This window comes from Trifolium pratense, linkage group LG3 (genome assembly GCF_020283565.1).
Source record: "Trifolium pratense cultivar HEN17-A07 linkage group LG3, ARS_RC_1.1, whole genome shotgun sequence".
NCBI classification, from domain to species: domain Eukaryota; kingdom Viridiplantae; phylum Streptophyta; class Magnoliopsida; order Fabales; family Fabaceae; genus Trifolium; species Trifolium pratense.
The window spans coordinates 44,634,230-44,648,516 of NC_060061.1; the positions used below are offsets into that span (position 1 = coordinate 44,634,230).

Below are 14,287 nucleotides of genomic sequence, written 5' to 3' on the forward strand. Positions count from 1 at the left end.
TTGTTTTCTTACCAAACTCTTTTTATGTCATGGACTTGCAGACACGCCAAACAACCCATAAAGGCTCATGTGTGAATGGACTTTATCTGTTGCCCACGACCTCACCTTCCGCCCACACCGTCCAAGTGGAATCCTCTGCTTCCTGGCATCACAAGCTTGGACACCCTTCAACTTCCATCTTTAAATTTATTCAACATCATTTTTCTTTAGGTTCAAATAAATTTCCGCAATCAGATTGTAATTCATGCCAAATTAATAAAAGTCATAAACTTCCTTTTCATGAATCTACTCTTACATCTACTTATCCATTAGAAATAATTTTTTCTGATGTATGGACTTCCCCTGTTTTATCTATTGATGGTCTTCGTTACTATTGCTTGTTTGTTGATCATTATACTCGCTATATATGGCTATATCCCATGAAACTAAAATCTGATGTGCAATCTATTTTTCCCAAATTTAAAACACTAGTTGAAAACTTCTACCAACACAAAATAAAAGTCCCATACACTGACAATGGTGGCGAATACATTGGTCTTCGTTCCTTTCTAAGTACTCATGGCATAAGTCACCACACCACTCCCCCTCATACACCCGAACACAATGGCATCTCTGAACGGCGGAATCGGCACATTGCCGAAACCGGTCTCTCCCTCCTTCACCACGCTGGCCTTCCCCTCACCTACTGGCCTCACGCCATGACCACTGCAGCCTACCTCATTAACCGTCTCCCTACCCCAATCCTCGGGCACCAATCACCTTACTCTAAACTCATCCGCATTAGTCCGGATTATCATAAATTAAAATGTTTTGGATGTTTGTGTTTTCCCTGGATTAAACCTTATGCTAACCATAAACTTGCTCCAAAGTCTACTATGTGTGTTTTTGTAGGTTACTCAGCTGATCAACATGCATATCTATGCCTCGATCCTTCAACTGGACGGATTTACACCTCTCGCCATGTCAAGTTCGTTGAAACTGAATTCCCCTTCCGTTCACTAGTGGCCCAACCGATCACGTCCACGACCTCACAGACTGGTCCACTCCAACTGCCCGTCTTGCCGACCATCGCTCCACCTACTGCGAGCACCAATCCCACATCCCCGGATACCTCACTTGTTGAACCTCCCTCCCCGTCTGGCATTTCCTCCCCGACCACATCTCAATCCTCGTCCTCAAATACAACGAGCAATGAAACGACCAGTAATGACCCCCCTTCCTCCTTACAGCCAACATTGCTCCCACAACCACAAACGACCTCTCCCCCCACAACGACCACTGAACCCCATGGCGGTGGGATCATCACCCGGTCCAAAAACAACATCGTCAAACCCATCCACAAACTCAACCTCCATGTCCGTCCCTCATCCCCGATGGAACCTAGTACTATTACCCAAGCCCTTCGTGATCCGGACTGGCGTTCCGCCATGTTGGCTGAATTTGATGCCCTACATCGCAACAACACCTGGGAACTCGTTGGTCGTTCCTCTGCTCAAAATTTGGTTGGTTGTAAGTGGGTCTTTCGCATCAAGAGAAATCCAGATGGGTCCATTGATAGGTACAAGGCTCGATTGGTCGCTAAGGGTTTCCATCAACGCCCTGGTTGTGACTACACAGAAACATTTAGCCCCGTCGTCAAACCAGTGACAATTCGGATCATCCTCGCCTTGGCAGTTCGACAAGGATGGTCCGTCCGCCAGCTTGATGTTAACAATGCCTTTCTTCAAGGGACGCTCAACGAGGAGGTCTACATGGCTCAACCACCTGGCTTTGTTAACAAAAGCTTCCTTGATCATGTCTGTCGCCTAAAGAAGGCGCTCTACGGGTTAAAGCAAGCTCCTCGCGCTTGGTATATGGAACTTCGTGTATTCCTGCTCTCCATTGGCTTCGTCAATTCCACCGCCGATGCTTCTTTGTTCATTCAGCGGACACCACGCGCGACACTATACTTGCTCGTCTATGTCGACGACATCATTGTTACGGGGAGCTCCTCGACAGAATTGTCTCGTCTCATTGCTACACTTGCTGCCCGTTTCTCATTGAAAGATCTTGGCTATCTCAACTATTTCCTGGGTGTTGAAGTCATTCCTTCCGCTGCGGGCATGTTTCTTTCACAACGGAAATACATCACTGATCTCCTTCAAAAGTCGGGCATGACAGAAGCTAAACCAGCGTCCACTCCAATAACTGCTACTCCTCCGCTGCTCAAAAACTCTGGTGATCCCTTGCCCTCCCCGACTGAATACCGAGCACTAGTTGGAAGTCTCCAATACTTGAGTCTTACTCGACCAGACATTGCCTTCGCGACCAACAAACTTGCTCAGTTCATGCAGAACCCGAGCACCATGCACTGGTTGGCTCTCAAGCGCCTACTTCGCTCACTACTACAAAAAAGAGCTTTAATAGCGCCTATTTAATAGCGCTTATTTAAAAAGCGCTATTAAAACTTTAACACGGAGCTTTATAATAGCGGTTTTGGTATAAACGCTATTAAAACCTTGAACCCAGGAACGTTACAATAGCGCTTTTGAAATAAACGCTATTAAATCTATAAACGCGGAACCCCTATAATAGCACTTTTGAAAAGCGCTATTAAACCTGATACCCTATAATAGCGCATTTTGCATAAACGCTATAGTAAGTAAAATTAATAAATTAAAAATTGTTATGGGTGGGTGTCGAACCTTTGACCCCTTGGTTGCATAATATATAATAATAATAAAATAATAATAATAATAAACAGAGTTCCAATTTATTTATTTTTTTTTAAAAAAAAAAACTTATCTCCTACTCTCAGACACAAATCGTTCCTCTACTCTACTGACAGTTTTTTTGTTCCAATTCTCCTCATCTCTCCATTATTCCTCTACTCTCACAACATCTTGTCTCCTCATCCTTATCAAGATCCTTCGTCGAACCCTAAATCCTTATACCCTCGTTCAACCTCAATCTCCGTTGAACCCTAGGTCTTCATTTCGGCCGACTCCATCTCCGTCGAACCCTAAATCTTGTGATTTTCAGTATACCTGGAATGAAAATTCTCAGCGAACAACCCTTATATCTCCACATCTTTTAATTTGAATACTATTTACAAAAAATTGCAGGCCCAGTCATGTACTCCATAGATTATTTTGATATTGGCGAAGTCGAAGACCTACTAAGAAGAAAACAGTTGAAAACACTCCCTAAGCTTGATTCCAGCATAGGTAGGGGAACGTCTTTCAATTTGAAGCTTTAACATGAACAAGGTGAGCAACCACCATTTTGATTGGGTTTATTTTTTTATATTTCATTGATTCATATTATGTGGGATTGTTAATTGTTGATTTAATTGATGGTGCTTGTTAATATTAACTAATATTACTAGTATTTTTTAATTTCAAGTTGTGTTTGTTTTTCTGTCATTCAAACTCTGTCTGCTGCGTTTTGTTGTTGATACTGCGGTGTGAGCGGAGGTGTTTGTTGTTTGAGGATATTGTTGGTTTGTGCGTTAGTTGGTTCGTATGGCTGTGTGTTTGTGTTAGGCTTGGCAGATGGATTGTGTCTTTTTCCTTTGCATCACAATGGAATATAGCTTATCAAAACTTTGCAGTTTTCTTTTAGTAGGTGCTGGTTCAGTTTGTTGGTTTGTGCTAGGTATTGCTTGGGTTTGAGTGTTTGGTGTGTTCCTGTGACTTAACAGGTCTAGTGTGGAGTGAGTGCTGCCCTTTTGGTTTTCTTCCCTTTGGTTTTCTTGTTTTGGTTATTTGGTTTATGTGTTTCGTTTTTTAAAGTTTTTGTTTTAGTTCAAGGTGCTCCTGGTTTGCTTTGCCACCTAGTGTTGTGGTGTGTGGTGGTGGGGGATTATTAGGTGTTGTTTGTTTTTTAGTGTAGATCATGTTGGAGTGTGTTACCACACAAAGAGGTTTTTGAGTGTAGATCCTGTTGTTTGTTCTTGCTGTAATGCTTATTGGAAATGTTTGATTGCTTTTCCCTTTTCTTCATTTTCTCTCTAAATGCTTACATCTCTTTTTGGTTTTCCCATTTTTTCATGTAGAGTTGTGTACATTGCTAGAAGATGTTTCCACACAATGAGGTTGCTCGCGCCCTCGTGGACGACATCAAGTAAGTTCACATACGCAAAATCTGTGCAATATTAAGTTTGTGAATTTCCTATTTGTAATATTCATATGATTTCATATAGAATGGCTATTGTCTTGACTAAGTAATAAAACACTTCATTGGAATTGTTCATTAAGTTCACTAGAAATGCTAAATTAGGTGAGACAACATTCAGGAGATTATAAGTGAGATAATTTGCATCATTAAGTTCATTGGAAATACTATTTGTAGCACAAGATACTACAACAAATGTTCTTACTTGGATACTCAAGTACCATCATAGAATTTCTAATCATTATAATTAAGTAATTATTCCTCTGTGTTCAAAATTAATATCTTAATGAGTGAAAAAAACTGCACATATTATTGCAGGCAAAACAAATGGCAATATATGAAACCAATATGCAGAGAAGATTCCATTGACATGGAGTCAGATAAAAAATATGCCACTTACTCATAGGGTGTGGTATATGATATATACCATGCAAAAAAAAATATTCAATTTAATTTGAAAGCAACTAAATTCATGTACGACATGAATACATTTCTCAACATTATATATCTTGTATTGTAGGTAATATTGGAAAGCATTTACTTTTAGAGAAAGTTGATGTGGGATACAAAGGTAAGTGTTTTACATGAAAAATCTTTTGTACATTTATAGGAAATTTCATTTTCAAGAGCTATTACTATTTCCTACTTGCGTGATTAATTTCTAAAATGTTCTTTTATGCAACTATTAAGGATATTTAATATTTAATACCAAATCATAAGCAAGAATCTTGTATTTATGTATGTATATTTAGTGATGGATATTTGTTTTTGTTGAAAATGTTATTGTGGTGCATAATTGTATGCCTATGTGTAGGTCGTTTAAGTTCTGTTTAGTGTAGGTTCAAGTGTGTGTACTAGTGTACAAGAATTGTGAAACTAGTAGTGTATTCTTCATTTCGGTCTGAACACTAAGTGATGAATCATCTTTGAATAACTTTCAGGTAAAGAAGCTCTACACCCAAAGAGAAGATTAAATCAAATAGTATATAAAGATCTAATGGGAGAGTGACATAGTTAAATTGGAAGAGATGGTCCACGTTGCACTCATGTTTAGCATTTTAGGTGACTGTTAATTTTTTGTGGAATTGAATTTGCCACTAAACATTAGTAGTAAGGCACCACATGAAATTATGAATCTTGTGACATTAGTACTAAGGTTTTTTCCTTGTACTATTTTGAAACCAGTGGTGTCATATACATACATGCTTATATGCAAAGGATTGATTAAGTTTGTCATTTTCATGCCTCTATTATATTTGAGTTGTATCTTGTTGGATTATTTTATAACTGATACGTTGTATTCACTTATTTCTAATGTATTGTTCTATTTTATGATTAATAAAAAATTGTTTAGTTTTTTTTATTCAAATTTATAATAATTAAAAAAGATATTTTTCTTGAAAGAAGAGATATAGATAAAAAAGGATTATTTTCTCTACCAAAAAAAAAAATTATTATTTTTATTTGGAAAAGGATCTATAACAGCGCTTTTGCAAAGACCGCTATTAAAAGATGACCTATAATAGCGTTTTCAGGGCACGGGAGCTATTAAACGTTGTAGGCTTGAAGAATTATAATAGCGCTTTCAGAATAAAGCGATGTTAAATGTCGTTTCAACAGGCCTCTCAAGTTGCGCTAGTTTGCATACAATAGCGGTTTTTACCAAAAGCGCTGTTAAAAGTGGACTTTTGATAGCGTTTTTAAGCGCTATTATAGGCAACCAGACTTATAATAGCGGTAACAGTAATAGCGTTTTTAAGCGCTATTAAAAGTCAAAACAAGCGCTATTAAATGTCCTTTTTTGTTGTAGTGGCTATCTGGCCGGCACTACAAGAAAACATTATATTACTGACCAAACTTATTGAGGGCTAAAAGCCCTCAGTAATGCATTTGTGCAATATTGAAGGTCCCAGGCCGTCAGTATGTAGTCTTGGAGAACGGAATAAATTTAAAATTGAAATATTAAGAATTACTGACGGTCCTGGGCCGTCAGTAAAGCAATGGGTATTGCAGACGGTCCCAGGCCGTCAGTATGTTGCTAGACGTTGGTGCATTATGACGGTCCTGGGCCGTCAGTAATGCATGTGCTTTATGACGGTCCCAGGCCGTCTGTAAGGAGGTAACCGTTGGTACATTATGACGGCTATTGGCCGTCTGTAACGCATATATTTGAATTTCAAACCCTCAACGGTCCAAAGAACACTCTATATATTACCACTCTTTCATTTCATTTTTTCATTTCCATTCTCTCTCTAAATTTTCTCTAACTTCTCTCTTAAATTTTCTCTAATTTCATACTTTTTCTAACTTCTCTAATTTTCTCTAATTTAATCTTCATACAAAAAGTGGTAAGTGTTTGTGTTTTACTATTACGAATTTAAAATTTTTGTTTTGTTATTTAAATGTATATGTTCTAATATTTGTTGTTTACCATTTTTAATAGCAAGTTTTATTCTCGTGAGGAGCGGAGTTTGTGGGTAAGGAGCGCGCCAAGTAAGAATCTACTCGGCACACAAGTAAGTAACGTAATTTTAATTTATATAGTGATAGTTTTTTTTTACCGTATACTTAGTAATAGTTATTAATTAATACTTTGTAATTTTTTACTAATATTTTCTTATCACTATGTATAAAAGTTATTGTTTTTGTAAAAAAATTAAAAAAATATATTTAATTTTGTTTATTTCGAAAACAGAATTATTATTTTTAAATAAGTATTTTTTTTCTTTCAAAAAAACAGTATATTTATATTAATTTTTAAAAAAACGAAATTTTTTTTTAAAAAATTTATAAAATAAATTTTTTAACAGTTTTTGTATTTTTAAAAAAGTGATGTAATTTTCATATCTCCATCTAAAAAGTGGTAAGTGTTTGTGTTTTACTTTTAAAGTTAAAATTTTTACTTTGTTATTTAAATGTATGTGTTCTAATATTTTTGTTTATTTCGAAAACAGAATTATTTTTTTTAAATAAGTATTTTTTTTTTCAAAAAAACAGTATATTTATAATATTTTTATTTAAAAACGAAATTTTTTTAAAAAAAATTTATAAAAGAAATTTTTTAACAGTTTGTGTATTTTTAAAAAAGTGATGTAATTTTCATATCTCCATCTAAAAAGTTGTAAGTGTTTGTGTTTTACTTTTAAAGTTAAAATTTTTACTTTGTTATTTAAATGTATATGTTCTAATAATTTATTTACAATTTTTATTAGCAAATTCTCGTGGTCATCGGAGGTCGTGGGTTAGGAGCGGAGTTTGTGGTTAGGAGCGCGCGCCAAGTAAGACTCTACCCGGCACCCAAGTAAGTAATATATGTAATTTTAATTTATAATATTTAGTGATAGTTTTATTTTTACCGTACACTTAGAAATAGTTACTAGCATTTTATTATTACTATGTATTTAAAAAAAGAAAAACAATTATATTTTAAAAAATTATAATATATATGTTAAAAAGTCGGTAGTTTTGTCAACTAGAAAACTTAGTATTTTTTAGATTTAATAAACCATAAACTTTAAAAATAAAATGTTAAAAGTTTATATGTTATTGTTGAGTAGACATATATATATATATATGTCCAAAATACTTTTGAAAAATAAAGTAATAAATTTAATACATATATCGATCTAATTATATATTAATTAAACTACACAGATATGGATTTTAGCAATCGTAATTGGATGTACGATAGACATAATCCTGGAAAGAGGGGCCGGGTTAAAGAGGAATTTAAAATAGGGGTCGAAATGTTTATCAATACAGTAAAATATAATGACATTGTGATACGTGAAGGGGGAATTAGATGTCCGTGTGTACTTTGTCGATGTACAAGAATACATAGCGAAGATGAAATTAGGTCTCATTTATATAAAAAGGGATTCCAACCTAATTATTGGGTTTGGTCAAGTCATGGCGAAGGATGTTCCACGACTGTTCCCGTGAATCAAAATCGTGCTTCAAGCAGTGTTTTTCAGCCCGTTGTTGTTCCCCAATATTATCATCAGCATTATGATCCGTTTAATGAGATGGACAATATGATAACTAATGCCCTTGGGTTTAATACGCCGATTTATGTGCCAAATGATGTCGACGACCCTGCTGATGATGAATATGACGCTGATGTTAACGTCGAGAGACCAAATGAGGAAGCCCAGCGATTTTTTGATCTTTTGAAAGAGACAAATACACCGTTGTGTGAAGGCTCCCGAGACTCAAAGTTAACGGTGTGTATTAGACTTTTGGGTATCAAGTCTGAATGTCTTGTTTCAGAATACACCATGGACTTGATAACAAAACTGATGTTGGATATAACAATAGACCGTCCTCTTGATTTGCCAAAAAATTATTACGAAGCAAGACAATTGGTTGCAAAGTTAGGACTCGGAGCGAAGAGAATTGACTGTTGTGTTAACGGGTGTATGTTGTACTATAGCAACGAATTTGGTGTAGATGACGGTGCATTACTTGAATGTAAATTTTGTCAAGAACCAAGATATCGTGTAACAAGAAATTCACGGTCAGTCAGAAGGAAGCCAATCCCAAGAAAGGCGATGTTCTATTTACCCATAATACCAAGGTTGCAAAGGTTGTATGCATCGATGCAAACTGCCAGTAAAATGACATGGCATCGTGAAAACTATGAAAGGAGAAAAATGTCAGGTGAGTTGCGACATCCTTCTGATGGAATGGCTTGGAAGCATTTTGATCAAGTTTATCCTGAATTTGCTTCGGAGCCACGGAATGTCCGACTTGGGTTATGCTCAGATGGATTTACACCATATACTCAAGTATCAGCCACTCCATATTCATGTTGGCCTGTTCTGGTTACCCCGTACAATCTTCCTCCTGATATGTGCATGTCAAAACCTTACATGTTTTTAGCCGCTGTAATACCAGGCCCATCTAGTCCAACTGTTGGTATTGATATCTATTTACAACCTTTGATTGATGATTTGAAGAGATTGTGGAACGGTGTTGCGACGTATGATATCAACCAAAAACGAAATTTCAATATGAGAGGAGCTTTGATGTGGACCATTAATGATTTTCCTGCATATGGGATGTTGTCTGGATGGGGGACACATGGTAAACTAGGATGTCCTATTTGCATGATGGACACCAAAGCGTTTTGGTTAGAAAACGGTGGGAAGGCTACTTGGTTTGACTGTCATCGTCGGTTCTTGCCTACTGATCATCCGTTTAGAAGAAATAAAAATGGTTTTGTTCATGGTGACACCGAGACTCGTGATCCACCAGATTATTTGACATCCCGACAAGTCTGGAACAAAGTGAAAGATATTCCAAAGGTTGAGGTTGTAGGTGGTGTTGCATCTAAACCGCGTGGTTATGGACAAACACACAACTGGACAAAAAGAAGTATCTTTTGGGATCTGCCGTATTGGAAAGACAACCTTTTACGTCACAACCTTGATGTTATGCATATTGAGAAAAATGTGTTTGAAAATATTTTTAACACTGTCATGAATGTCAAAGGAAAAACGAAAGATAATGACAACGCGAGGAGAGACATAGGGTTGTATTGCAAACGTAACGAACTGTTGTTGGTGGAGACATCTAACGGCAAACTTCTTAAACCTCGTGCAAACTATACTTTATCTCCTGAAGAAGCAAAATCTGTTTGTCGATGGGTAAAAGAAGTGAAGATGCCGGACGGTTATTCGTCGAATTTGGCGAGATGCGCTGATGTTGACCATGGAAGGATGCGTGGGATGAAAAGTCATGATTGTCATGTTTTTTTCCAGACTTTACTTCCGATTGCATTTAGTTCTTTACCCCAACATGTATTGAATCCGCTTATTGAAATCAGTCAATTTTTCAAGAATCTGTGTTCGACAACGCTAAGAGAGGCTGATCTCATCAAGATGGAAAATGACATTCCACTGATCTTGTGTAAGTTGGAGAGAATATTTCCTCCTGCCTTGTTTGATTCTATGGAGCATGTTGTGGTGCATCTTGCATACGAGGCTAGGCTTGGTGGGCCGGTTCAATATAGATGGATGTACCCGTTCGAAAGGTTCATGGGTTATGCAAAACGTGCCGTGAAAAACAAAGCTAGGGTCGAAGGCTCAATTTGTGCAACATACTTACACCGCGAAACAATTTACTTTTGTTCGCATTACTTCAAAGACACGTTGTCATCAAGCCATATTCGCAATGAAACTGAAACATCTCGGCCTGTGAGAATTCACCCATTAAACATGTCAATATTCAGCTTGCCTGGTCGTAATGGTGGTGGTGAGAAAGTGTTGTATCCTGGTGACAAAGTTCTCTATTCGGCGCATGTTCACTTGCTGATTAATTGCAATGAAGTCGAGCCATATTTACAGTGAGTATTTTAAATTAGTTAATAAATAATTATTTATTCCAATTAAGTTCGCTTATAACTAACGATATTTAATAACTTAGGATGTTTTTAACACAACATACTTCTGCTCAAATCAATTCGCAATTTCCAGCATGGTTCAAAGAATACATGTACCAACAAACACCCGCAACTCGTGTCATACAACACTTGAGAAACTTATCTGATGGCCCAAAGTCAACCGTTAAACAATGGCACACCTACTTTGTCAATGGTTACAGATTTGAGACACACAGTTGGAGTGAAGGAAAAACAACAGTAAACAGTGGAGTGTGTATGAAAGGTGTGACTGAAAATGGTGAAGGAGATTTTTACGGTGTCATTGAGAACATATTTGAAATCGAATACAATTACCTTGATTACAAGAAAACAGTCGTGTTGTTTTACTGTAAATGGTTTGATCCTTCAAATAGAGGTACCAGATATGATTCAAAGACTAATACCGTGGACATAAAAATGAACAAACATTATCCATTGTATGATCCGTTTGCTATGGCTCATAACGTCAGACAAGTTCACTATGTCCCTTATCCATCGACTACAAGGGATAAGCGAGGTTGGTGTGCCGCAATAACATCAAAACCAAGGGGTCTGATTGAAAAAAATGAGATAGATGAACGTGAAGATGAACCATATCAGGAAGATGAGATGTCCAATGTTGATGATGTCATTGCAGTTGAAACTTTTAATCAACTTTGTGTACAAGAAGAAGCCGAAGAAGTACCTTCTGATGGTGATGTTGATGAAGAGGACGTCGAAGCTAATGGTGATGATGAAGGCAGTGATGATGAAGATGTATCAGATTGGGATGACAATTAATTTTATAATATAGTTATCCGCGTTGTAATAATATTAATCGTTGTACTTGAATATTTGTTTTTGGTTGCATTTGTTTATCGTTTAATGATGATGAATTATAAAACAATATATGTCATGTATTTCTTAATTAATTATATATATATTTGTCATGTATTTCTTAATTAATTATATATATATTTGTCATGTATTTCTTAATTATATATATATTTGTCATGTATTTCTTAATTATATATATATTTGTCATGTATTTCTTAATTATATAAATATATTTATCATATATTTTTTTATTATAGATGAATCCAGATGAAGAAAATTTTGATGATGACAATGTCGATGATGACATTGATGATATTCCACCAGCACCGGGTGTCGGACGCGGGCGCGGACGCGCTCCACGTAGACGTGCTTTACCCCGCCGCGTTGTTCGGAATCGATGGTTGGAGGGTATGCCCAAGTCTCGAACCGTAGACGGTGTGGAAGAGGAGTACGACTCCTACGACGACGATGATGACCACGAGGACGAGGAAATAGCCGATATTGCACTTTTAGCTCCTCAAAATGAATTGTTGATTGACCGGCATGGTAGACCCATCATCATGCCATATACCGCCACAGAGTAAGTTAATTATTATTAAGAATTTGTGTTTAATAAATTAATTGGATATATATGATAATTATTCTTAACTAATATATATATATATATTGTGCAGTTTGCAACCCCAAAATCCGGCGAATAAGGCAATCAATAATGCATTGAAATCCAAATTCCAGGCTCCATATCTCAACTGGACGGAGGTCAGGGCAGATGAGCGTGGATATCAACAATTTTGGAATGGCTTCAGGGTACGTTTTTATTTATAATTACTTTTTTATCCAATCAATTTTGTTACTAAACATATATTTACTAATTTATTAACAATTTTTCTTTATTTTTCGTAGTCGCAAGTAACTTGGCTGAATCACCACACAGCGGCTATTGAGCGTATATTCAACAAAAAAGCCACCAAGCGTCTGTCGACCTTACTTTTTGAAGCGCGGAAAAAGATTAAAAAGGATCCTTCAAAACCACCACTTTGGCTCGCTGGCAATTCATACCCTATGCTCTGCCGCAGATGGGAAGAGGAAGAGTATATTGCAAAGTGTATAAAGAACAAAGCCAACAGAAATACTGATGAAGCCAATCGTGCGTGCGTACACTCTGGAGGGTCTAAATCTGCCGGAACGCTTCGTCTTGAGTTCATCCAACAAATTGGTCGTCCACCCACCTTTATGGAGATGAATGACATGATGCACCGGTATGCAGATTCCGGTGAGTGGACGGGGGCAAGGGCGCAAGAAGTGTCGGTAAGTATTTAATTATATATATTATTTATTATTTATTTCGTATAACATTATTTTTTAAACATTATATAATTATATCTAAACATTATAATTAATTAATTATAATTTTTTTTTAATTTATTGTAGAGGTTGACGCAAATTTGGGTTGAAGAATATAATGCAAGCCAACTACGACTACCACCTCATAGGCGAGATAATGAGGATGTTCGTCGAAACAAGATGTCGTTGGCTTTTGTTAAGAATGCTGGTGGTGCGACTCGAGGTCGCAAATTCGCTGCTGGGTGTACATCTTCTCTATATGCAAGTGACCCAACTGGTTTGAGAGATGTCACTTACACATCTTCATCTTCATCGAGTACAGGACGCTCTCGTCCAACTCAAAGAGAGGAAACCGATGATGAGTATGAAGCGCGAATGAGGGCCACGTATAGAGAAGAATTCCGCGATGAGTTCGAAGCATCATTTGATGACCGGGTGGACGTACGGGTCCAACATATATTGCAGGAATTCTTTGCACAGCAGAGGGCGCCGGCGCCGGCGGGGGGGGGGGGGGGTTGGATCATCATCTCAGGCTTCGGCACGACAAAATCAAAATGCCGGTGAACAAGAATATCGACCGGATTTGAGTAGCATGGTTAATTTGAATCAGCTGCCGGAGTACCGAGAGGGTGATCCAGTACTGAGTATGAGCATAGAGGATATGAGTCAGATGCTTAATGAACCAGTTCATTTACAATTTTTTGATCCTACTGGGCAAACAAGTGGAAGCAGTAGTGGCGGAAGCGGTAGAAATAATCAACAAACTGCTTTCACCGAATACCAGAGATCATTAAATCCACAACAAGACTTCATAATCCCATATGAAAACCCAAATCAACCCCAAGGCAACTTCTTCCCAAATCAAGCCCCAATTAACTTCGTTCATAGGCCTGTGGCACGACCTCCTTCGCGAACGTCACTCCCCGGAGTCGTAATACACGAGGAAGGTAGAGGCCGAGGCCGAGGCCGAGGAAGGTCGCGTCAGCCAACAGACACTGGCAAGGGGAAGCGACCACTATATCAGCCGCCTGACCAACGTTGATGTGTAATTTTAATAATCTGTTGTTGATTATTATTTGTTTAATTGTTTTCTTTTTGTAATGACAATATTATCATTATATTTAATTATACTTATGTTAAGTATTTTTATTATGCTTTTTATTAAATTTTAATTTTAATATTTTTTAATTATTTATTATGCAGTATATTTTTTATTTTAAAAAATTAATATTAATTTTTTTTAAAAAAATTAATAATTTAATTATTTAAAAATCAAATACTGATTTTTAAATAATTAAATTATTAATTTTTTTAAAAATCGTTATTATGCAGTATATTTTTTATTTTAAAAAATTAATATTAATTTTTTTTTAAAAAAATTAATAATTTAATTATTTAAAAATCAAACTGATTTTTAAATAATTAAATTATTAATTTTTTTTTAAATCGTCAAGCATTACTGACGGCTCTAGGCCGTCACAATGTGTAAAAGAAAATGTAATACTGACGGCTCCAGGCCGTCACAATTGCGTGTCCTTTTGAATTGACCAG

General features: G+C 36.6%; 2 protein-coding genes and 2 long non-coding RNA genes across 4 annotated transcripts; all 4 read left to right on the forward strand.

The window, feature by feature from the left end:
• The first annotated feature begins 2,760 nt into the window (after window positions 1-2,760).
• Window positions 2,761-5,419, forward strand: LOC123918866. Its single transcript, XR_006812952.1, has 4 exons — window positions 2,761-3,248; window positions 4,037-4,104; window positions 4,676-4,726; window positions 5,097-5,419. It is a non-coding gene; the product is annotated as an uncharacterized LOC123918866 (long non-coding RNA).
• Window positions 5,420-6,449: 1,030 nt separating this feature from the next.
• Window positions 6,450-7,406, forward strand: LOC123918867. The gene is made up of 3 exons (XR_006812953.1): window positions 6,450-6,503; window positions 6,599-6,671; window positions 7,368-7,406. It is a non-coding gene; the product is annotated as an uncharacterized LOC123918867 (long non-coding RNA).
• Window positions 7,407-7,424: 18 nt separating this feature from the next.
• Window positions 7,425-13,308, forward strand: LOC123918868. Its single transcript, XM_045971031.1, has 5 exons — window positions 7,425-7,456; window positions 11,650-11,972; window positions 12,067-12,199; window positions 12,296-12,700; window positions 12,824-13,308. The coding sequence occupies exons 2-5, from the start codon at window positions 11,650-11,652 to the stop codon at window positions 13,298-13,300; spliced, it is 1,338 nt and encodes a 445-aa protein (XP_045826987.1). The 5' UTR covers window positions 7,425-7,456; the 3' UTR covers window positions 13,301-13,308.
• LOC123918869 lies at window positions 10,019-11,413 on the forward strand. The gene is made up of 2 exons (XM_045971032.1): window positions 10,019-10,501; window positions 10,582-11,413. Exons 1-2 carry the CDS (start codon window positions 10,038-10,040, stop codon window positions 11,354-11,356), a joined length of 1,239 nt encoding a protein of 412 aa, XP_045826988.1. The 5' UTR covers window positions 10,019-10,037; the 3' UTR covers window positions 11,357-11,413.
• Window positions 13,309-14,287: the final 979 nt, after the last annotated feature.